This window comes from Chanos chanos, chromosome 9, assembly GCF_902362185.1.
Source record: "Chanos chanos chromosome 9, fChaCha1.1, whole genome shotgun sequence".
Taxonomy (NCBI): domain Eukaryota; kingdom Metazoa; phylum Chordata; class Actinopteri; order Gonorynchiformes; family Chanidae; genus Chanos; species Chanos chanos.
In genome coordinates, this window is record NC_044503.1 from 24,598,925 (window position 1) to 24,621,983 (window position 23,059).

General features: G+C 43.8%; 1 protein-coding gene across 1 annotated transcript in view; it reads right to left on the minus strand.

Moving 5' to 3' along the window:
• adgrb1a (adhesion G protein-coupled receptor B1a) overlaps positions 1–23,059 on the minus strand; it is a 43,576-nt gene that overhangs the window by 9,049 nt on the left and 11,468 nt on the right. Inside the window, exons 4-22 of the mRNA XM_030785321.1 lie at positions 21,819–21,986; positions 20,838–21,002; positions 20,060–20,389; positions 19,649–19,750; positions 19,319–19,425; positions 18,985–19,179; positions 18,766–18,834; positions 16,993–17,101; positions 15,608–15,751; positions 13,413–13,488; positions 12,442–12,544; positions 12,164–12,207; positions 8,609–8,735; positions 4,441–4,544; positions 4,097–4,199; positions 3,759–3,909; positions 3,514–3,583; positions 3,069–3,135; positions 2,388–2,473 (exon numbers count right to left, since the gene is read on the minus strand). Coding sequence (XP_030641181.1) covers positions 2,388–2,473; positions 3,069–3,135; positions 3,514–3,583; positions 3,759–3,909; positions 4,097–4,199; positions 4,441–4,544; positions 8,609–8,735; positions 12,164–12,207; positions 12,442–12,544; positions 13,413–13,488; positions 15,608–15,751; positions 16,993–17,101; positions 18,766–18,834; positions 18,985–19,179; positions 19,319–19,425; positions 19,649–19,750; positions 20,060–20,389; positions 20,838–21,002; positions 21,819–21,986 — 2,320 coding nt within the window. The remainder of the gene's footprint in view (positions 1–2,387; positions 2,474–3,068; positions 3,136–3,513; positions 3,584–3,758; positions 3,910–4,096; positions 4,200–4,440; positions 4,545–8,608; positions 8,736–12,163; positions 12,208–12,441; positions 12,545–13,412; positions 13,489–15,607; positions 15,752–16,992; positions 17,102–18,765; positions 18,835–18,984; positions 19,180–19,318; positions 19,426–19,648; positions 19,751–20,059; positions 20,390–20,837; positions 21,003–21,818; positions 21,987–23,059) is intronic.

Genomic DNA, 23,059 nt, shown 5'->3' on the forward strand with positions numbered 1-23,059 from the left:
AGAGAGAGACAGAGAAAGAGACAGAGAAAGATACAGAGAGAGAGAGAGAGAGAGAGATACTGATTAGTATGGAAACTCAAAGAGAAAAGAAAGAAATTGTTTGTCTCCCACCTACTGTTACCCTCATTTGTGGTAGCAGTGTAGCTAAATACAGATGGTACCACATGACACTAAATGCAGCATCAAACCATATGGATTCCATACGCCCAGACTGCCAGTTTATGCTGACTCCCACAACATGACAACAGGACAGAACAAGATAGCATCATGTATGGTCTGAGGTAGATTTTGATACAGTTCTTCTCATTAGATAACAGCCTTGTTTGATGATGAACGCCCAGCTTAAAATTCACTATACAGGCTAAAATAGGTGACCAACTTGAAGTGCTTTATGCCCGCACGAAGACAGACACACACACACACACACACACACGCACACGCGTACGCGCGCACACACACACACACACACACACACACACACACACACAGGGAATCTTAGAGAAACCTAAAGAGAAATACCAAAATAAAAAAAAAGGAGACTAACCCTACACTACACTGGCCTGAAACCTGGAACAAATTTTCATAAGACATGATTTTTTAAAGTGAATCAATTACTGAATAATTCAGTAACAGTGTCGCTTAATCCATCAAAACTGACTGTTTGAAAAACATGGGTAGCTGCTGAAGTTCTTTCAGCGTCTGATTAGCTGAAGACATAATGTGTTGTGATGGAGTGTGTGTGTGTGTGTGTGTGAGACAGAGAGCGAGAGAGAGAGAGAGAGAGAGATTGGGAGCAGAGTGCTAAAGTTTTGTAGTGAGCTGGGAGTAGGACGAACCAAAAATCAAACGGACAAACCATGAACATGACTGAGCCAATCAGAGAGAGGGTGGGTGGAGGAAACACCCCTGAGTCAAGAGCCCTGAGTGTGAGAGAGGGAATACCGTGGCAACTCCCAAAGAAATGTCTCAGACGACAAAAGAAACAGTGGATCAGAGATCATCGCAAATGCAAACCAACAACTTTTCACACCAGAAATAAGTCTTAAAAAAACAAACAAACACACACACACACACACACATACACACACAAAGAGGATGTAGAAGACAGTGCCGGCGGGTGGCATGTGCCAACCTGTAAGTAAAAGAGAAGCAGAGCCCAGAAAAAGAAACGAGAGAGGAAGAAATAAATAAATAAATAAAAAAACGAATCTATTCTGGGTCATTTCGTTTAGAAACACTTCTCTTTCCCTCATGTATGGTACTTGACTTCATCCGGGGTTTTTTTCTTCATTTTTTCCCTTTTTTCTCCTTTATTCGGTGATAAAGATCCAAGTTCTAGTGCTTAATTCTGTGAAGTACTCCACACGGTAATTGAAAAAAATACTGTAACATAGTAAATTATATTACAGATTACAGTAATTATCCTTGGGCTTCAGACTTCCATTTATTTATATTTAATGGTCCATGTCTGGTGTAGTTACAGGGTGTCTGTAAAATGAGTGAGAGTGTATCGTTGGAGAATATAAGCTCCCAGAGGATTAAAATTTGAGTGTGTGATCACTATTCTCACTTCATGGTTTGGCTAAGATGGATTATAAGTTAAAAGTAATCAAAACGTGTATAAATCAATAGAAATAAATGGGAAAGTCCGCTCAGGCTGAACCCTATTGATCAGATTATTCCACAACGCCAAGGTTTTTTTTTTATCTTTCTTTTTTTTTTTTGGTAAAATGAGCTTTTCCTTTTTCTGGACTTCACTGCTCTCCTTCAAAAGAATTATTTGACAAAAAATAAAAGACAGATATGAACACAAGGTTTTTTTTTTTTCCCAAACAGCATATATGCAGCATTTCCTACAAAATCAAGAGAAGCTTCCGGAATGGATACAAGCGACAAATGATAGATCTTAAAAAAAAACTGATTAAAAAAAAAAAAAAAAGACAATGCGGTGAGATGCACGAAGATGTGTCGCTTTTTTTTTTTTTGACAGGACCAATAACCAGTCCGCCATCCCCGTCAAACACTGTTCCACTCTTCTCTCCTTTACTGTCTTTCTTTTCCTCCTTTCCAAGCCACTCGTATCTTTTCCTGTAAGCATGTAAATGAAACCTCCAAGCTGGTTTTCTCTCTAACCTGATATCCCTGCATTTCTTTGTCCTTTCCTTCCCTACTTCCTTATTTCTCTTTCTCTCCCTCTATCTCTCTTTTTCTCTCTATTTTCTGCTTCACTGCTTTCTCCCTTTTTTCTACACTGATTAGTTACTGAACAGAATTTTTTCCCCATCTTTGAAGAGAGAGCCAATGAAACTTCTGGCTACATCCCAAGTCCCTCCCCCCAGGCTGGTTATAGGTCAACCAGTGAGATGGATGTATGGTATGAGCCATACCCAGCCCTCTCCTTCAGTTTCATATCAGTAATGCCGTCTTTGGACACCAGTTTGTTAAAAACGAGAATCCCGATAACCATGTTAACCTGTTGAAAAGAAAAGAAAAACAAAAAACAAAGAAAAAAAACAGAGACATCAATCGACAAGCATCAAACACGTATAAATATATGCATATATTGATATAAACACATTTCGAATTAGCTGGACCCTCAAAAATCGGTCCAATCATAAATGAGAAACCCGTAACAGTGGACAATTAGTGCAGCATATGATCGTTCACGCGAAGACTGTGGTCAAAACATAAAGACAGCAGATTTGTTTCCATTAATCTCATTGCACTGCAGTGATCAAATGCTTCACTGCCCGAGCTAAACACAATAGCCCATGCATACACATCGTTTACACAGATGTTTAGCACTAAACACATGATGCCCCAAGATTATTCCGGAAGAGAAGCTAAAGCCAGGTCATCGGTTTATCCCCTGGGCCAGATGCTAAGGCTGAAACATCCAGATACACGATATATGGAAAGAATCCATAATTGTTGTGTTTTAGGGGTTTCAATTGGGGAGCTATGAGAAGGTGACATTTCGGGGGTTAGTCATGATACTTAGTTTAGCTCTGGATTTGGCGAGCTAGAGGAGAACATGTCTGATAGATCATCAGAGGAGGAGAATGTACCAAAACTACAGCTGCAGCTGGTCCCACAAACGCATAAAGCAGTCCGCCCTCCAGAGACAGCCAGCAGCTAGCATCATGAAAAAAAAAGGGAGAGAAAGAGGAAGAGAGATAGAGAAAGACAGAAAGAAATAACATCAAGACAGGAAGAAGGGGGGGAGGTTAGTTCATTTTCCACAAACACAATCCGTCCCATGTGAAATCTGTAGCCTATATGATATATGGGTAAAAATCATGTATGAATCTAATGCACATGCATATTCCATTTGGAGTCAGACATAGGCAAATCATGCCATATGTGGTATGTTTTACTATTAAAAAATAATGTCTCCTACACACGCACAGAAATATCAGTTCTCCATGTTTTACACATTTAGGGGGAGAGAGAGAGAGAGAGAGAGAGAGAGAGAGAGAGAGAGAAAGAGAGAGAGAGAATGAAAGCACTTACTAGTTAACAGTGCCATATCCTTTAGCTTTGGTGAATCCCACAGAAATGGCCACCACAAGAGCAGGCAGGCCTAAGAGAGAGAGAGAGAGAGAGAGAGAGAGAGAGAGAGAGAGGAATGAGAAGAAGCAATAACATGAAACGGTTGAAAAGAGGGTAGTTCACAAAGGAGAGGGGACACAGCTCAGCAAAGTAACAGACAGACAGACAGACGGACAGACAGACAGGAAGACAGGAGAAGGCCTCACCCCAGCCCAAACACAAGAAGCGTTTACGAATGATGCGGTTCCGAAGACGGCCTGTCACAGCCATGTAGGACTGCCAAGCCTCTGTCAGAACCCAGCAGAACGAGGACAGGAAAAAGAAGTGTAGGAAAGCAGCCACAAGAGTGCACACAACCTGAGAGAGAGAGAGAGAGAGAGAGAGAGAGAGTAAATTTGAAAAGTAAGAGATGAAAGAAAGAAAGAAAGGAAGAAAGGGAGGGGGAAAATTGAAAGTCTGTAGCAGGTTCTCCCTCACTCTCTCTTTCTCTCACTGTTCATAAAGAGTGAGAAGAAGGATATTCATTCCTTTTTTTTTTTCTTACCTTGTTGCGTGTTTGCGTCTGTCCAATGAGAATGAGCGCGTTGGACGAGATGATGGAAAGACAGAAGTTGATGAGGATGACGGAACGCTCGGAACGGATGTACCTGAGGAGAAAGACCAGAGCACGAAAAAAATGACAACGTACTCTCAGAAAAAAAAAAAAATCAAATCCAACCTGTTCCACTCATCTCAAATTCTGCCTCTGACATGAGACAGTTTAAGAGTGAGGCTGAACACAAAGAATGACATTCGCAGATAATGTCAACCCTGCAGTTTTTAATCTACACATTAATTTCATTATTAATTTGAAGTCAAGAAGTAAAAGGCCATTGGAAATGTTCTTACCTCCATACTGAGACGTAAATGATGATGAGTAGCAAGAGAGTGAGTGAAGACACCCCACATCCCACGATCAAGGTTACAGAAGGCAGCTGTGTTTTGTCCATGTTCTACACATAAACCAAGAGAAACTGGGTTAGAGATAAGGAGACACACTCCTTAAACACACACACACACAAACACACACAACTGAGAGCATATGGTTTTCTCAGGAAAGTGCGTTTCTGGCTCCGTGTGAGGAGAGAGCTGGAGAGAGTTGGCTGCTGCCTGGTTCAGGCATTGGCTAGAGCCCAAGGTGACTTCAAGGTGACTCAAAGAGGAAGCTAGTTTCAGGGGGGTTTGGTGAGACTGCAGTAAAGCACCATCAATTGACTCGACCATTGAAATATCTGTACTTAAAACTCACCAAAGAACAATGTGATAGCAAGCCTTACCGTTAGCTTAATACATGAAGTCCTCCAAAACTAGCATATGCAAAAAAAAACCCCCAACAAATAAAAAAACTACACCACATCAATGCTAGCCTAGCATAGCCATTGTCTTGGTTACCATGGTGATGTAGTAAGGATACAGCAGTCACTGCAGTGCTGCTGGCTGCAGAATCTACCTGATTCTGTTGGTAAATGGTGGTCTGTGTACTGTTTGTGTGTGTGTATGTGTGTGTGTGTGTGTGTGTGTGTGTGTGTGTGTGTTTGTTAGAGAGAAAGAGTGAGAGAGAGAGACACACTGTGTGTATATGGAATTTATAGCATCAATACAGAATGTGTATATACATATACATACATATTCACTTGAAACAAACAAATCTAAGTTTGAATTCACGCACTTAATATAATATCTGCCCCTTACTCTACAAAGTCATTTATACAATCCACACTCCTGTGGATAGGTTGTGTCAAAAAACTTCAGAACAAAACAAGACTGTTCTTGTGTGAGAACCTGTAGGCAGTTTGTCAGAAACCCTGCACACCTGCTGTCTAAGCGTCTGTGCGCTCTCCGAGGTGGGACGGGCGAAGACACTGGGACAGTCTAACCGGGGACTTCTCAGGACCACCCTCATGCTAAAAGATAATTGGCTGAGTTTATAGCCTGTCTGGTCTCCAGGTTTGATTTGTGTGCTGGGCCAAGTTAATTAAAATCCCTCTGATTAATCTTCACTGCGGTGAGCTCCCCACAGTAAAACAAGAAAGAAGAAGAAGAAGAAAAAGGAGGGAAAAAAAGGATTACGAGGGCAAGTGAAAAAGCACCTGGGTAAGACTAACAAACTTTTTTTCTTTTTCTTTTTTTTTAAGACTGGCTGGCTGGACGTCAAAGCCTTAAGTGTGACTCTTGTTGTGACAGGGGAATTTCTGAACTCAAAAGAACGCTCACTGAACCAGAGACAGTCACTTAGTCAGTTAAGACCACGCGTTTAACAAGAAGAGCTACGGAACAAATCACCCGGCCTGATCCATTTTTAAGATAAAGCTGCTAAGACTTCTATAAGTTTACAGACTAAAATTTAACATTTAACAGCGCTGTCAGAAGGAAAAAAAAAAAAAAAAAGAAATTGCAGAAGACGATTCGGAACACCTGAGTCTTAATAGAAGAATCGCTCCATCCTTGGATAAACGAACTAGCAGCTGAAAAGCTCTTTATTCGTGCAATATAATGACATCATACCAAATTCTTCCAGAAATAAAAAAAACAAAAAATAAACAGCCTTGAGCGTTTCAATGACAAATATCGTCACCACCAACACTCTTACAATTCTACGCCCATACAAAAGCTATTTTGGAGATGAACAATAAAGGAAGATTTCAGGTTGCAGAGAGACAGCACTAAGATATAATCTACAAAATGTCTCCAGCGCTAGAAATGGTGTTCTCTAAGGCGAATTCAGAATGCCCCCCCCACACACACACACACACCCCCCACCCTCGCCTTCGTATGTTTCTGTAATGGTCCTGTACTTTACAGATACACCTCAGCAGGAGAAGGTACACCATAGGTTTGTTAAAATAAAGTCAACTGTTATTTCCAAACGAACCCTGGCAACCTCAGAAGTCTCAGAAGCCTCCAAGCTAATGCCTGTTAAAATGACTGCAGTATCAGGAACTGGAAGAAATTTGGCTCCCTCTTTCTGATGCACTGCAGTTGGCTTGTATTACAGAGCAGGAAAAGGGGGGGGGGGGCTGTTTGGAGTGGGGGGGGGGGGGGGGGGGGGGGGGGGGGGCGGTGATAGAGGTAACAAGGTGGAGAGAGAAAAAAGGAGAGAGAGAGTGAAAGTAAAGATAGATGGAGAGAGAGAGAGAGAGAGAGGGAGAGCGAGAGGAGAGAAGAGAAATTAGAGCGAGAGGAAGATAATTTTTCTGCCTCTTTATCATTCCGTGGCTGTAGGACGCCAGTTGCAGACGGAGAGGCTGTCGGATGGACGATTCAGAAGGTGGAAAGTGTTGCAGCAGGAATAATTAGCACCGTAACCATGGGTGTCTGTGATGGGGGGGGGGGGGGGGGTTGTGTATGTGTGTGTGTTTGTGTGTGTGTGTGTGTGTGTTTGTGTGTGTGTGTGTAGCAGGGAGGAGGAGCGGCCTGCTACTCTCCTGGCACAGAGCGAGACGAATCAAATTGCCACAATATGTTTCCCGCGAGGCCCATCAAGCGCAAACTGCGACACTCGGGCCAATCGGCTGCCATCTGCCCAGGTAGGGCGGGAACATGCAGGGAGGATGGGAATCTGTTCCAGGACCAAAACGGCCATCACATGCAGAGCAAAGATTAACACGCCGCTGCAAGCCCAGACCCACGGCAAAGAGACTACACACACGGGCAAATCTCTAAGACAATGCACGCAAGCGCTCTCTCCCCTCTCTCTCTTTCTCTCTCTGTTTCTCTCAGTCACACACACACACACACACACACACAAACACACACACATCAGCAACAGAGACAGCAGCCTTTTGAGTCATAGATTCACATCCTCTACAGTGAAAGACATTTCTAACTGTGACCTAAATGTGTGTGTGTGTGTGTGTGTGTGTGTGTGTGTGCATGCATGTGCTCATAACAAGGGAAGCTGGATCAATCAAGCACTCCCATTTCCAGTCCAGACATGGCTTTGTAATGATCACCACTACACAACCCAGCCTTCCACAGAAATCACCAGAAGTACAAAATCAAATTCACAAAAAGCTGAATTTCACAAACACTGCAATAAACAGAACACAGAGGAAGACCTACTTCCTCCTCTTCCATTCTGAGCATGGTGGGCTCCATGGCTGCCCCCCCAACCCCCAATCCCTTCCTGATTCTCTTGCCTGTATCTGGGCCAAGTTCCACAAAGAGAGTGTTATAGTCTTCTATAGCTTTAAGAGCCTGCACTGACTGTCCTGTTACCAGGGCAACTAGTGAACAAACTGCTTTAGAGGCAGTTTCCAGTCTAATAATAACTAATCGCATTGAATGAGAATTCCAAAAAAGAAAAAAAAAGAGAGAGAGACACTGCCCTTTTCCCCTCATGAATCTGGGGCACATTTGACCCCATTTAATAGAACGACAGTTTCAAATGCAATCTTTTTTCCCACCCTAAATAATGTCACCTCACAAGCTAATACCAGTAAGGAATTTAAACATATTCATTATCTTGTGAGACACCAGCACAGACCACTTCAAATGGCATTGAAATCTTATAAAATTTAAGCTGACAATTAGCAAAATTTGAAACCGATGCTTTCAAGTCTTGCATATTCACTGAAACTGGAACAGTCTATAAAATACATTTAGTCCTATTAATTACAAAACGCTTAGCACTGTCACAACACAATTCCTATTCAGCACGTTTTATAGGTATGCAAATCAAACACATCTGGCGGCATGTGTACGTTAAAGCCCATGTTAGCGTCTGAAAAGACACTATATGTTTCGGTTATTTTCAACGGCACAACGAAACATAAATATCGTCGAGCAACATTTGTGACTGAAAGATGCCAAAATTCTTTACATCAGATAGCAAACACCTCGGTATGGCACTGGCATGTCGCGAGAGGGAGAGAGGGGGGAGCGCGTGAAGGCTCCGTTGATAAGGAATGACAATGACGCCTATATAGGAAAACCGACAAATACATTTCACTTGTCAAACAACCCCATCGTTTCATATTTGTACACATCAGAGAAAGACAAAGGAATTTGGACTTACCACATCGGGATTTAGCCGTGCCAAAATGGCGAAGGTGGACAGTCTGTCACACACGCATTTGGTTCTGAAGGAGTCGACAGGCACAGCTCTGCAGCCTCGCGCAGACCAGGATCCGAGCAGCGAGGAGCTGCGAGGGGGGTGAGAGAGAAAGAGAGATGCGGTGAATGAGATCGAGGAAAAAGCCAACTCAAATCCCCTTAACGCTAAACCAGCTATTTTTCCTAATCCCATGTACACTTTTCACCGTTAGCCATCCGGAGCACCAGATACACACTGAAAAGGGAGATGTAAAGACGATGTGATGCGCTGTGCGTCTTAGGTTTCTGCATGGCCAGATTATTGCTATAGCAGTAATATCCTCCCCAAAAATGCGCAAAATATAAACGTTGTGGTTGATCAACGTTGAAATATAAGTCTCTAATAATAATAATAATAATAATATTGAGTTACATCTGTAGATTTTGAAATCATAAAGCTTGAAAAACTGGGTTTTATATAAACACTTTAGGTAATTTAGTAAGCCAATATACCAGATTTAATCACAAATTTTGTGTGGCTGACCTTGTGTGGCATCTAACTGTAACACTAAACTGCACTGCAAAGCGTATTTAATTATTTATCAAACCGTCATTAGCGTGCTGTAATGTCCTTAGAGGAAAGACAAGACAGGGACAGAATGTTTTCTCCTGAGAGCAGTTACAAATGGGAAGGGAGGGAATCCATACGAATAAAACCTCAATCTTAGAAAACAGTGTGAACACTATGAGTCAGCCTATCTCTTTTTCCACTTTTGGAAACATTGTGAGTTTAAAACAGTATCCCAGGTAAAGTCAGGCCAGAGGTGGTGCTTCCATAAAACAGCCTATCAAAATACCTGCAGAGCCCCCTGGAGACTAAGAGAGACGTGAGTAGGCTCCCTTAGACATGTCTTAGACAGCAGTCTGCACTAACACTCATATGATTGTGTAGCAACAGTGAAGAGGACAAGTTTCAATATGGCTCTCAGTGTGTGTATGTGTGTGTGTGTGTGTGTGTGTGTGTGTGTGCGCGTAGTCGAGGTCAGCGAAGGCCAACACTTCCCTAAACCTAAAGGTATTCCATTTCAGCTTTCCAAGAATATTCCAGAACGATTTGAATGCACCAGACAGTGTATGATACCTAGCTCAGCTGTCACACGGAAATGCCTCTGTCAAACGATCTGTGAAAATGCGAATTGATATTGTAGAATCTCCATTTTCTCTGTCAATCATACATACAAAGTCACACATTTTTTTTCATTACTCTCCAATGATGACAGAGGGCTGATACAAAACCCTAAAAAATTATCCCAGAGTCCAGCGAGATGAACGCACTTTATTTAAAAGATGAGCCTTATTGCTGCTGTCATTGGCTCTTTAAACGGGAATTGTGTCTCTTTCGTTTTCTTTCTTTCTTCCTTTCTTCCTCTCTATGGCTGGAAAACACCACCTCTGCGATTACAAAAAATTTGCCAGCGAAAAAATCTCTCGCAGCCATTCAGAACCGTTCCTATAGCAACCTGTTTCCACCAATACGCCGGCGTTTCCTCTCGGGGGGTTCTGGAAACCCCCCCTCCCCACTCCCTCTGGGTTTTATCTGTGGCCCAGAACTGGATGGTGACAAACGTGAACCTACTTGAAAGCTCTAAACTCAAGCTCCACTGGAGCACTGCAGCTTCTCAGACAGGGTTACCCATAGTGCGCTGGGACTCAATAGTGCCAAAGGGTAAATGGAGTGGAGAGGAGAGAGAGCTGTGTGTAACCTCCGGGGGTAAAGTGGGGATGGGGGTGGGAGTGTGGAGGAGAGTTTGATGCTAACATTAGTACATCATACCCTCTGAAATCCAATATATTAAAACCCACTGCACAGTCTCTGTGGATGATGCGATTAGGGCCTTTGTCGTCGACCACACAGATACACAGACAGCCATGCTGCTGTGTAATTGGATCATTTGTGTCGTTGTCCAGCAACAGTGAGCGTGTATGTGTCTGTGTGTGTTTGAGAGAGAGAGAGAGAGAGTGTGTGTGTGTGTGTGTGTGTATGTGTGTGTGTGTGTGTGTGTGTGTGTGCGCGCGTGCGTGCATGTCCTTGTATTAACATCGAAGGCCAGAAAAACAAGCCAAATCCCCATAAATAAGAAAGGATCCAACTCAAACTGGTGAAGCAGAAAAACGGAAAAGAGCCGCGCAAAAAACAAACAAACAAGTAAATAATTAAGCAGTCACGTTCCTACACACTGTCCATTCTAAACAAATACAGACATCGCACCACAACCATAAGGATGAATGAGAATCCTTTGCGGGCATCACGAGAGAGAGAGAGAGAGAGCGAGAGAGAGCGAGAGAGAGAGAGAGAGAGAGACTGGGCGGTGGTGTTGGTATTGATCCGGTGAAAAAACAAAAGTGAAGTGAGGGTGTGATGATCCAGGAGACCCCACTCCTCCAATCTGTTATCAACACAAGACACTGTGTGACAAGGACGCCTTGTCAGATTCCAATTTCTCCCCCAAATATTAACTCATTAATCATGGCTGCTGTCTGAGATGGATTTTAATTTTGTTTCGAACATACCCCCCCCCCCCCCCCCCACTTCCCCCCATTTCCCCCTTTCCTTTAGTGTACAGCTAGATTGCATTTCTCTGTTCTCTTCTCCTCTTTCTCTCTCTCGCTCTCTCTCGCTCTCCCTCTCATCCAACCAATCTTACTCCTTCACTCACTTTGTCTATCCTGTATCCCCTTAAACTTTCTTTTTTTCCCCCCTTTTGATCCTTTTTTTTCCACAGCAAAACAAAATGAAGAGCATTTTACTTCTCGTTTCTATAACACAAGTGTACATATCCATCTAAATGCAAATGTCCCAACCACATTGCAATATGGGCTTTTGGGGCCAATATACTTCTTCTTGCCCTTTTCTCTCCTCCTCTTTCTCTCTCTCTCTCTCTCTCTCTCTCTCTGTTTCTCATAAGCTGCATATAAAGGTGCACAGGCTGATGACATTACAGTTACGTGGTCATCCTGGAGCCGAGATGCATTCTGGGAAATGGCGCCTCAGACATTTACCATTCTCTCCACCTTTCTCTCCATCTTTCCATCTTCCCTATCCCCGCTGGGACCACTTTGCTGCCGGGCTGTTCACACGCAGGAAGGCAGGAGAGAGGCGCCAGGCGACAAGTTTAATTTTCTAGAAGCTGCGTCGGTGCCAGGCGGAGGTTTTCAGGCCAGCTTAACTCTGCTGAAAACATGTGCGCACTCGAACTGACAGCAGAACTCCGCACCCCTCTGTGCCGCCTCACACTCAGTTTGTCGACGCTTCAGCTGCCTCTCTTATTTATTTTTTTTTCCTTTAATTTTTCTGAGGAGTGCTTTAAATCATCGCCCTCAAACTCCCTGGCCTCCACTGTCTCCTTCTCCCCACAGAGCTCATCAGAGACAGTCAGCAAGCGCCACGCGCACGTGTGTGTGTGCGCGTGCATGTGTGTGTGTGTGCGCATGTGCGTGTCTGTGTGTGTGTATAACCCAACTAAAATAAAAATCTTACCTGTCGCTCTCATCCCATGATATGCAAGTTTGGTTGGTCGTACCCTGGACAAAGACACATAAGCTCTTAGTCACTCATTATAGTCAACTCAGCCGCCAGGTACTGTCTGTATTAAAGCTGATTTGGTAATAAATATTCCATCAAGCTCATTTAAATGAAGAGTAGTAGTACTTTGTGATGACTTTTCAGCAACACAGAGAGATGTGAGAAAGTACTGTGTGCACGAGTTGTTTGAATTAGGCATAGACGCATAAAGATCAGAGGTTTAAGTCACTCACGTTGTACAGATGTGAGAATTCAATTTCCACGGGTACAGACAGGGAGCTTGGGGTGGGTTTAATTGTCACAGAGACCACCTTGGAGTTTAGTACTGTACTGTTTCTGTGAGGAGAGAAGAGAAGAGAAGAGAAGAGAAGAGAAGAGAAGAGAAGAGAAGAGAAGAGAAGAGAAGAGAAGAGAAGAGAGGAGAAGAGAAGAGAAGAGAAGAGAAGAGAAGAGAAGAGAAGAGAAGAATTATTCCACATTTCCACATTTCCATACTGAATATATTCCTTTCACCCTTTTTCAGCTACAACAGATCATCAACCACTACAGTAACCAGGCTAACCATATTCTCTCTCTCTCTCTCTCTCTCACACACACACACACACACACACCACCTTCTGCACATCTCCATGACACTCTCACACAACACAATCAGTCAAGACGAGTGTTTCTGTCACCTGGTGTCTCTTTAAAAATCAGCTCATTTAGAAAAGAAGAAGAAGAAGAAAAAAGAACGACACAAGAGCAAAAGGAGGAGCAGGAAAAAAAACCTGCTCTTTTTAGAAATGCACATAAATTGTAGAGGACGTAGGAGGCTAGGGAAACATCTCTGCCACTCTTCTGCTTTCCAGAACGTTCTATTCCCATCTTGTTTGTATGTTCCCGTGTTCCGGCTACCGTCGTTATTAAAATTGCCCAGCAGCCGTTGCTTTAGAAATTGTTTAAAGTATGCCCTTATTGCACAGATTTGTTTGAGGACATCACTAAAAACTGAGGAGTGAAATGTTTGTGTGTGTTATCTTTGAGGTTTTCAAAAAGAAAGAAAGAAAGAAAGAAAGAAAGAAAGAAAATGTTGTTTGGAGGAATAATGTTAGGCCATCTAGGAAACTGGGTAAGGGAATGTTTCAGGACAAGGACACAAAATTTAAGAAAGATGGAAAGTCAGGCAAGTGAAAGGGTAGAGGATGAAGGAAGAATGACTCACCTCTGGAGGGATAAGATGCTGCCTAAATTTCTGTAGAGAACAATTCCAGTCACAAACGCTGAGGACTCATCTGCCTCTGCAACACATACATGTACACAGTTAAACCCAAGCTCGCTGAGAAAAGGTGTGTAAATCAGTAATGTAATAGCAGAAAGAGAGAGAGAGAGAGAGTGAGAGAGAGAGAGAGAGAGAGAGAGAGAATGTGTTTATGCAGAGCTAGAGTTAGAGTTAAAGACTTGTAAGAGTCTTTTAAAATGCAGGTCACCCTGTCTCCCTCTATCTCCCTCGAGTCCTTCACACTAATGCTGGCCTACATGCCTAATCATCTATAAACACACACACACACACACACACAGGCACACACACACACACACACACACACGCACGCACGCACGCACGCACACAGACAGACATAGAAAACACACACGTAGACACACACACAGACACACAGGCACAGACACAAACACACACACACAAATGGAGACACACACACACAGCCACACACATACGCATGTACACAGATACACAGACACACACAGTGGTTGCCATGGTGGCAGAAATCAGCATGGCCTGCAGACAGCAATGTCAAAGCATTGCTGTGCCTGATGAGAGAGAAACAAAACAAGATCAGGAGAAACATACACACACACACACACACACACACACACACACACGTACGAGGACAACTTCCAACACTTGTCAAAACTGCAGCAGGGTGGGGAAAGAGACAAAGCCTGCGGTCCAGTCTCCTCAGACAATGTAACAGAGGCACAAAGCCTGGGTTCATCAGCTTGTCCTGCTGAGGGAGAGACAGACAGCTAATGCCACAACTGGCAGAGAAAGCGCGACCACAGCCGCATGCCAGGCAGTGGGCAGAAGCTCGCCCTCCAGGGTGCCAGCTGACTTCCCACGAGTGTTCAGTAGGGGGAAGAGAAACCGTGATGGAGGGATCGTGGGGGGGGGGGGGGGGGGGGGGGGGGTGAGGGAAAAAGCTTCGCTTCCCCGAGGGTTCCTGCGTTTCAGTTCAACTCTGCATTCTGGGACCATCTCCCAGTACGCACAGGAGGAATGTGTGTGACGGGTGCGTCTGGGGAGCAGTTTAGGGACACACAGAACAACACAGAACAACACAAAAACAACACAAAACAACACAGAACAACACAAAAACAACACAAAAACACACTAGACAAAATGAATTATGATACCCTGATATTGTAAGTGAGTGTAAAAGCTTCTTTTTTCCCTTGCCTGTCTGTTCTAGTCTATAGTCTAACTCAAGCAGGAGGGTTCTATATATATATATATATACACACACAAGTGTGTCTGTGTGTGTGTGTGTGTGTGTATGTTTGTGCATGTGTCTGTGTGTGTCTCTGTGTGCTCCCACATAATTATGACTTTGTCCATATAGGATCATACTCTTTAATAACACAAGGAAACCTCTAAGACCAGATCTCACTCTGGGAAAAAAAAATAAGAAAAAAAAGTAACCTCAGCTATCAGTTTGATGTGGGTATCATAGAAACAGAACTCCCACTGGGAATGGAAATTAAGCCTAATTGCCCTTGATTGGCTCCTATTGACACCTGATTAGGTAGCAACTAGCCTATTTGCATATTCACAGGGGAGAGAACTTTTCTAATGGTGTGTGACATCAATTCTGATGACAATTACTGAACTTGACAGAGACCACAGTCATCCAGTTTTAATCTTCTGGAACAAACGATACCAGTTACTGAGTTACTATTAAAAATATTTCAGTTATATTAATGCTACGCCGAGAAGTCTTTTTTAAAACAAATAGTGTCAGGACTTAGCATGTGTGTGCACTTACTTTTATGACATAGATTTCCTTAACGTCTTATTTTTGTGACATTTTATGTCAGACAGTACGCGATAGCTTTAGATTATGGGGCTGTGAACCCACTTGTATCTATCTGTAGTTTACTGTCTTACTCTCCTTCAACTTCTCTTGCATTTGTATCTGGTCTAGTACTGAATTTAGTGGTGACACTGATGCCAGAGACAGCTCCTTATTGGCCACATGCTTGGTCTGTATTCTTCCTGTCTTGAATGTCGCTCTGGATAAAAGTGTCTGCTAAATGTAAATGTTAGGGAAAAGCTTGTCCAAGAGAGTTCTTCACTGTGTCCCTTTGTCTCTGACTGTGTGAGATAGATGTGTTCTCGGTTCTCACCAGGCTTTCCAGTGGCAATGACGTTTTTGGGGACAGTAACTTTGTCGTCAGAGCTTCGAGCCCAGTCCACCATTCCTCTCCAACCCTTCATGGGAAAGGTGATGTCTGTAGTTCCCGCCACAGGACGCTTATGGATGCTCAGCACTGAGGGGACACCCAAAAAAACCAAACAAAACAAAACAAAGAAAAATCATCATGACAACTAATTTACACCACGGAAACACCAAACAATAGACAGTTAACATTCATTTTACAGTACTCCCTAATTTCAGTGTAAAATATGAAGAGCCTCTCACTGTATGTCTCTGTAGCAGTACTCTGTGTGTGTGTGTGTGTGTACATGTGTGCATGTACGTGTGCGTGTGAGTAAGAATGTCTGTGTAGGTGTGTGTGTTCGGTGTGCGTGCGTGCATGTGTGTGCATGTGTGTGTGTGAGCGTGCATGTATGTGTGCGTGTTCCTGCGTGTGCGCGCGCCCGTGTGTGTGTGTGTATGTGCGCGCCTGTGTGTGTGTGTGTATGTGCGTGCCTGTGTGTGTGTGTGTTTGTGTGTGCACGCCTGTGTGTGTGTGTGTATGTGCGTGCCTGTGTGTGTGTGTGTGTGTGTGTGTGCGTGCATGCGTGTGTGTGTGTATGTGCGTGCCTGTGTGTGTGTGTGTATGTGCGTGCCTGTGTGTGTGTGTGTGTGTGTATGTGCGTGCCTGTGTGTGTGTGTGTATGTGCGTGCCTGTGTGTGTGTGTGTGTGTGTGTGTGCGTGCATGCGTGGACCGTGGGGTCAGCGGCTGGGAGACAGGTGACATCTCCGTGGGAGGATGTTTTCTCAGCACTAAGCTGAACAGCGGAGTCGTAAACAGGACCTGATCCTGGCCCCAAACTCCTCCACATGCTCCCCTGGCACCATGAAGATTTCTTTACAAACTCCACAATCCCCCCCCCCCAACAGTCAGGAACAAACGAGTTTATCACCACTCTATCTACACACCACTATCCTTTGTTTCTGTGTGTGTGTGTGTAAGAGAGAGAGAGAGAGAGAGAGAGAGAGAGAGAGGAAAGCACAGGCCCCATATGGGAATACTGCCAGAGTGATGTGGGAGGAACACAATGAAATCCTAAAACCTCATCACAAGCAGCTGACATTCACAGATGTATTCCTCCTTGGTCTTGTCTGGAGAAAGAACCGCGTGAAACGTGTAAAGACACCGTCCGTTCGCCGACAACAGATCAATCTGGCTCAACAAAAGAGGTCGTCTCAGTCCTCCAGAATCAGCACCGTGTCATACCGTAGTCGTAGAGGGATTCAGGATCTCTTTACGAACAGTTCACAATGTCCTGAATGAAGGGCACTGGGTGAACCCTAACAAAGAATGGGTTATATCAGGTACTGACCAAGGTTGTCTGTGACCTCATATGTGTCTTGAAAATCTTTCATTCGAAGACTGATGACGTCCACGAAGTCTTCGACCAGCCGAAAGAGCTCCTTTATGTTTGGACCCAGCTGGGAGACAGAAAGAAAAACCGATTGACTTTCAAAAGGTTTGGATGATACATCTTTGCCTGTTTGGAATTTAGTGTAGGAAAGATAGAAAAAGAAGAAAGAAAAGATGAATATCATGGATGGAAATTCTTTGGTTTTTTGGATTGATTTTTCTTTTTTTTATGTCAGGAGGGTACACAAAATAATTCTCTAAAGCTTTTTTTTTCCCTCTGGAGAATTATTTTAATTTCTTTTTAATCATTATTCTTGTATAAATTCACCTCTGTTCTTTTCAGTCACAAAACTTTGTTTTCCTTCATCAACTTCAGCGAAACAAATGTCTCGTAGCACATCTTTTGGGTGTATTAGAACCAATAACGTCAGCTACTCTATTTCCATCACACCAAAGTGCCAAGCATCGATAAGACTTGCTAACTGAATTATAGGTTTGAGGCTTTTTTTTTGTGCAAAACAATAGAAAGTACTTTCTCTCACTCTGTCATGCTACACAAACTGTCTGGCTACATTTGGAGGGGAAAGAAACAGTTCCTTGTTTTTAAAAATGTATGACGCTGGATCACATTTGACAATTCAGGCAGTGAACTTTTCAAAAAAGTTTTCTTATCATCATTCACTACACAAGGGTAGGCCGCTGGCTGTCATTGTGCAGAACCGATGTCCTCAAAACAAAATGACACCAAATAAATGAAATAAAACCAAATGAGTGCATTTCGAGATTAAAAAAAAAAATACATGCGCTAAATCAGAAACACATTTCTTTATGCTAAATTAGCCAAATAAAATGAGCTAAATCAATTTTTCTGCCTTCGTTTCCACTTGAATGTAAATAATGCCATGTTGTTTTCTTAAAAAAAAAAAAAAAGTCCTTTCGCTTTCTGTAAAATCAAATGAAGTTTTTTAAGGCATGAGAGTTTGTTGTGGAACAAACAAGCAATAATTAGCATAATTCTGGCTTACCCACTTTTTGCCTCTCAAACTATCACATAACATTGTTTATGGACAGACAACATCACTCTGAGTTAAGCTGAAACTTTGTGTTACTTCATATAAATAGAACTGACATGGAGAAAGTTGCACATCTGTTCAATCCGCTGGAATCATGGTGAGACAGTCTCCTAGGTGACAGAGGAGGAGAGGCAGAGTGACACCGTACAGACTGTGTCGTGAGCGTTGGTGGTTTTTGCCTGTACCGCTCCATGGTAACCCAACCATCCTCCTCACTACACCAGAAAACACACAATACTCTTTCACTCCCACCCTTGGAAATAGCCTGCTGAATCACCCCCCCACCTCGTTTCATCTGACTGAGAGATTAATATGACTGCTCTGAAAAGTTATGTATTTCCCTTTGAGACAAAAAAAGTCTAAATTTAACCTTGAGTGAGTCATAAATTCCCAGCTAATTAAACTGTTTCCTAAACACCTCTATTTTCATTATGGAAAGCAGCATGAGAAAAGGAAAAAAAAACTTGGATATGGTGGGGTTGGGTTGTATTACAGATTTAAAGAGACGTTATTACTCACTTTAATAATGAAATTATTATATTTAAATTTACTGCCCACTCTTTACGTTATATACGTGACTGTGTAGGTGAGTGTATGAGCGTGGGATGAAGAACGAAAGAAAGAAAGAAAGAAAGAAAGAAAGAAAGAAAAGAACTCACGAGTTGTGCCTCCTCCCACCTCTCTCTGTTTTCTTCCATCAGTAGATTACTCACTGACTGAACGAAATTCTGCAGACCGAAGCCATGAAGAAGGAGAAAGATGCACATGCACAGTCTTAAACAGAGGATTCCTCACTCACACATGTCAAAATAAACATGTCAGTAATAAAAAAAAAATTATTGTGATTAACAATAAAACGAGTCCGTTGCTGAGCTTACCCTCATGTCAGCGTTGCTGGGACTGTAGTAGGACCGCCTGAAAATCTCGGTCATGTTCTTTAGCACGTCCACAATAGCCAGCAGGTCCCCGCTGTAACTGGTCCCGTCGCTGGATGTCACCCTCAGCTTGGTCATGACCTCAGAAACTCCATCTCCCACAAGCCCCCTCTGCGCCTTTGACAGGTGTTCTCGCGTCTGCGGGTAGAACCGGCGAAAGCCGAACAAAAAAACGACGATGCGCCAACAGCTTTGAGTTGTATGTGAATATTTTGTGTGTGTGTGTGTGTGTGTGTATGAGAGAGAGCGTGTCTATTTGTCTGACTGTCATTCTTACCAGCGTTTGGATACTCCGGTAGTCGTTAGAGATGCATTTCATGTAGGTGGGGTTCTCCCAGTACGCAATACCCTCATCGTCCAAAGAGCAGCGACGGAGGATGAGCCCTGTGTGAACAGGAGAAGCCTGGGTCACCATGACCAGGACCGTACTACTCCACAGACTCCAAAACCATTTTCTCCTAATCACTAATCTCTATTCAATAGCTAGTCATGGTCGTAACGTTGAGTGCTGCTTTGAAGATGACGCTGAGGTCACTGGTTAGGTGTATGTACAGGTCACTGGTGAGGTCACTGGTTAGGTGTACGGATACGTGAATACGGGGCTCACCGTCAGCGTTCGGCGGACAGCGCACGGCCGCGGTGTCACCCGCAGGAGTCCGTTTCCACACAACGTTTGTGAAATTCTCCTCATCGCATATCTCATGAGGCTCTGGATTACAAGCATTATATCGTTATTATTATATTATATCTGTATGACATTATATTATTATAACATACACATAACACATAAAAATCCTCAGAGATTCAAAAATCCACACACACGCACACGCGCAAAAATTAAGACTTGCAAGTTAGAAAAGTCATGTTTTTGAGACTATAATCCTATATTGTATTATGCTATACTAGGCTATATAATTATGTTCGCCTTATTTTGGATGACATTGCATTGGGTTTAGCGACGAAGTGTCAAAGTATACGAAGATAACGTGATGATTAAGATCAAGTCAACTTCGCTCACCTGGACATCTCTTTTCATTGCAGGACCGCACCTCCTCTTGTTCTCCTGGGCACGGCGCACCTCCAAAACGAGGACCGTAACACACCCTCTGCCGTTTCTGGGTCCCCCCTCCGCACGTTTTGGTACAGCCCGACCAGGAGCTCCAGGGCTGCCAGCGGCCGTCCACAGGACACTCGCGCAGGAAACAGTCTTTCATTTCCAACCAGTCTCCACGACACTCTGAACCGCCGTAGGACGGGCCGTTACACTCCCGCGTCCGCTGCATGGTCCCATTAGAGCAGGACACAGAACACGAACTCCAACTTGACCACTCGTTCCACACTCCATCCACTATAGACAAAGAGAGAAAGAGAGAGAGGGAGAGAGAGAGAGAGAGAGAGGGAAGTTAGAGACTATTCTTTGTGTGTGTGTGTGTGTGTGTGTGTGTGTGTATGTGTGTATGGGTGTGTGTGTGTTTATAAGGATTGAGAACAGAAACAGAAAAGAAAAATGAGAGAGATTAGTAAACGAGAAGAAAACAGGGAGAGAAAGCAGAGAGATGGCATAGAAAAATTTCACGTTGGCAAAGCTTTCAGTCTTTGGTCCATTGCAGAGTGAATTTAAAACGCTCTATGAGTCACCAGCTCTGTAAGCTGACAAAAAGCTCGTTCTCTACCCCCACAATGCTTTTCACTCTGCTCTAATTGTGACATTTGATGGAAGTCATTAAGGCTGTATTAAAAAAAAAAAAAACCCTCACAAAAATGAAAACAAAAATGCATGTATTTAAAGGATTTACCTGGGCACACTGCAATGTTACAGAATTTGTTCTGTTTCGCTGGACCCACACAGGGGTCGCCCCCAAACTGTGGTGGTTTGCACGTCCGTGTTCGGTCTCGGTTACCACGGCCGCAGGTGGATGAGCACAGACTCCATGGCGACCATTCATCCCATGTTCCGTGCACTGCAATCAGAGCGGCTGGTGCATGATTTATAGAGAGAAAGACCTGCTCCCACACCCCAGCACACAAAGATACTTCTTAAAAATAAATATAAAACACTATCTGCATGTTACCTTCAGAATACATTATCTATTATCTTCAGACACCTGAAGGGCATATGTTTGCGTTTTCATTCTGTCCTGTATAGATACAGTAATTACACTCCTGGAGTGAAGCCCTGATGTTTTGTTTAAAAGTATGTATTTGTGTGTGTGTGTGTGTCATTGTGTGTGTGTGTGTGTGTGCCTGTGTCTGTTTGTGAGTGTGTGCGTGTGTGTAAGCACATGTGTGCACTGTTCCCTGTAACATTGTGTTACTCTAAACGCCCGCGGCGCTTGGATTTGGGCACTTAGAGGAAACCACTGCCAGTGGGCTACAGACAGAAAATGGGAGAGACAGAGAGAAAGAGAGAGAGAGACAGAGAAAGAGAGAGAGCAAGAGAGAGCCCACTAGCATGCACTGTGAGAGGCACAGTCCCCTGGGAATGCTTTTTGGTAAACTAAAGTACTGAACCCACTTAAACCACTTCCAGTACCATACAGCATAAAAACCAGTTCTCCAGCAGATATGTGGGGGGGGGGGGGGGGGGGGGGGGGGGACTCTGAACACTGAGGCCAAGAGACAGTTGACCTAATATCAGGTACCCGTTTGGGGTTGGCGGGGGTCAGGCAGCATGGAGTTGGGCATGGGCAGGGTGAGGGAGAGATGGGCCAGGCGGGGGGCCAGGGCGTGGGGCAGAGGTGAAGGGGTGAAGCAGTCGGAGGCGAGGCGAGGCTTACCTGGACAGACAGCGGAGTTGTTACAGGGCCTTTGTTCACGCAGCGGGCCACTGCACTGAGTGCTATAGGAGACGGAGACGCAGAAACGCGTTCGGCTCTGCCAACCCTCGCCGCACGTGGCCGAGCACACGCTCCACGCCGACCACTCCTCGCCCGAGGAAGATTCCACTGAGGCACCCCAGGAGGAGGCGGAGGCGGAGGAGGAGGAGGAGCGGGGTGAAGGGCAGGAAAAGGCAGGAGCAGAAGTGGGAAGAGGAGGAGAGGAGAAGCGAGGAAAAGGGTAAAACTAATTAGCATGCGGGATTGGCCGTCTTTGCAAAATAGGGGGGGGGAGAGGTTTAACGTTTTGGGATCTGACACAACACCTTGAGCTTTGACTTCTGAAAGAAACAACTGACTTTAGCTCTGGATATCATGGTCAGTTCCTCTTTTTTCTTTTTCTTTCTTTCTTTTTTTTTTTTTTGACGAGTTGCCATGGCTGTCCAATAGAAAAGCTTGACAGTCCTGGCTGCTACCCAATAGCAGAAGCCAGAATTTTGAAGCTATTCAATGGGAGAGCCCGAATAAGTAAATGCAGAAGGGTGGGATATTGAGGTTTACTGATAGGACGAGCGAAACTAGCATGACCATTTAGGCGCTAAAAGTATGCCGTCATGATAGTCCATAGGTAGAGGGGATAAACGAGTGACTTAATAATTCACACAAACTCTCACACCCAACTAAACAAATGAGGAAAAAGAAAGTCTTAACCTATGTCTCGGTTTAAAAATATCTTGACCTTGCAATCCCACACAAATTCAGAGCTTTATTGACATTAATTGTGTTGTGGAGACACATGGCAATGTGAACGAATTTGCCGGAAGCTGCAAAGCTCCTGTTTAGATTTTTTACTTTCTCGGTTCGATAAGAAGTTCTACTGTAGCTCTGTTAACACACTGACATAAAAGAGAACGACATTCATGCAGTTTTTCAACAAACATTCAAATGACCTCTATGACATCACATTTTGCGACTTTAGGACATAATCTTTATGACACTGCAGGCGACACTAATATGACTCAAATACAGCGACAGCCAATCAGAGCTTCCCAGTCATGCCTCCAATGAGAGAGCACGATTGGATCTACAACATGTCATTCGCTGCATGTATTTGATGAGACATACAGCTGACTGGTCTGGCATGCTCCTCTTCTCTAAGGTGAGCGATTGGACTCATGATTCATGCACTAATACGAATATTT